Source organism: Malus domestica, chromosome 10, assembly GCF_042453785.1.
Source record: "Malus domestica chromosome 10, GDT2T_hap1".
NCBI classification, from domain to species: Eukaryota; Viridiplantae; Streptophyta; class Magnoliopsida; order Rosales; family Rosaceae; genus Malus; species Malus domestica.
Window position 1 is genome coordinate 20,897,469 of NC_091670.1, and position 1,789 is coordinate 20,899,257.

The window sequence follows — 1,789 nt, forward strand, 5'->3', positions numbered from 1 at the left end:
GGGAAGTTTGAAAGTCTTTTGGCTCTTTGATGATTCCGAACTGCTAGAATTACGGACGTAATAATCTTCGTCATAAAACGGGGCATCAAAATCTAGGCGCCGTCTGACTGGAGGTGTTTCTTCCACCTGCACCTTAGGGCCGAGCTTATAAAAAACCCCGTGACGTTGGCCTACGTCGAGCACATTCCGCTGTGTTGCGGCTGTGGGTTGCTTTATCATTACCGGAGGTGATTCGTCCTTCGGCTCGACGTTAATATTTGCTTTACATTTCTTGCATAGAACCTCCAACCCTCTTTCTTCATTCGTGCTGTATTCTGTCATGGGCTTAACAACAGTAGGGCCTGTGAGAACTGTAGGTGGTTTGTTTGAACGGAAATCAATATTGAAATGTTGCCGAGAATTCAGATTCAGCACGCATGGTATTGGAATGTCCTCGGCTTTCTCTTTTCCTTTGTCCCTTGGTAGGCGAGCGTCTACCATACTTATTGTCGCCGTGGGAAATGGGTCGGTGTCAACGCTCATTTTCTTCTCCGGAAATCTGAGTTTGCCATTATTGATCCAGCTTTGGATGTTGTCTCAAAACATGATGCAGTTATTCGTTGTATGTTTGCTCGAATTATGGTATTTGCAATAGATCTTTCCTTTAAGCTCTTCGGCCTTGGGAATGTTATGCCCAGGCCGAAGTTTGATAATCCTTGCTGATAACAATTGATCAAAAATTGCATCGGCCTTTGTAATATCGAAAGTATAAACTTTTGATGTTTTCATTGTTTCTTCAGTAGCCGAGCAGGTTTTGACTTCCTTAGAATCAATTTGGGTCAGCGCTTTGCACACATATGGTTTGTCTATCACTATCTCAGCTGCATCCATGCTAACACATTCACCTTCGGTTGATGCGTAGCTGACTGTGGGATTTTTGTAGATCGTCCCCCGAGCTGGCGCCTTCAAAATCTTTTCTTCACGGAGCAAGTAATCATATTGCTCGACGTGCTGGGCTAGTTCATACATATCCCGAAAGTTTGCCCCCAAGAATTTCTTTTTATATTCTACGTCGAGTCCGTTCAGAGCAAGTCTGATGAATTCGACTTCGGGGAGAGGTACTCGGCACCAATTCCTGGCCGATTTAAATCTGGTAAGATAATCCATTGGTGACTCGTCGGACGCTTGAGCCATCCTTGCTAACAAGGACACTGACATCTCCATTCCTGGCCGATAGAATTGTTCATGAAATTTCTCGACCAACTCCTCCCAGCTCTGGACAGAATTCGGTGGGAGGTTGATATACCAAGCGAACGTTAAACCAGTCATTGAAAAGTTGAAAAGTCGCAGCTTGTGAAAGTCGCTATTGACGTCTCCGCATTGCGCGGTGAACCTAGCCATATGTTCCAACGAGGATAAGGATGATTCTCCGGTGAAAAGGCTAAAATCTGGGATTTTGAAACCTCTAGGGTATTCGAATTGTTCCACATAAGCGGGATAGGGATGTATAAACTTAGGGAACTTCGGCCCTTTCTTCATGGCCGAATCGATCATCCGCTGAACCTCGGTCATATCTACAAGTATTGCTTCCACTCTCTGGTTGGACCCGTCTGACTTACTATTTGATCATCCTTTTTTTTCCAAGTCGATTGGTTTGAGCCGAGCAGGGATTGACTCGGCCGATGCACTTAGTAACAGATTATTCCTCGGTGGTAAGTGCTGGGCAAGATCGAAAGACCTACCGTCGCTGACCTTACTAATCAGTATTTCGAGTAATCTAGTTTGTGCTTCACTGGTATGGTGTATCACG

General features: G+C 44.9%; 1 protein-coding gene across 1 annotated transcript; it reads right to left on the reverse strand.

The window, feature by feature from the left end:
* Window positions 1-576: 576 nt before the first annotated feature.
* On the reverse strand, window positions 577-1,551 carry LOC139188602 (uncharacterized). Its single transcript, XM_070806218.1, has one exon. It carries the CDS (start codon window positions 1,549-1,551, stop codon window positions 577-579), a length of 975 nt encoding a protein of 324 aa, XP_070662319.1.
* Window positions 1,552-1,789: the final 238 nt, after the last annotated feature.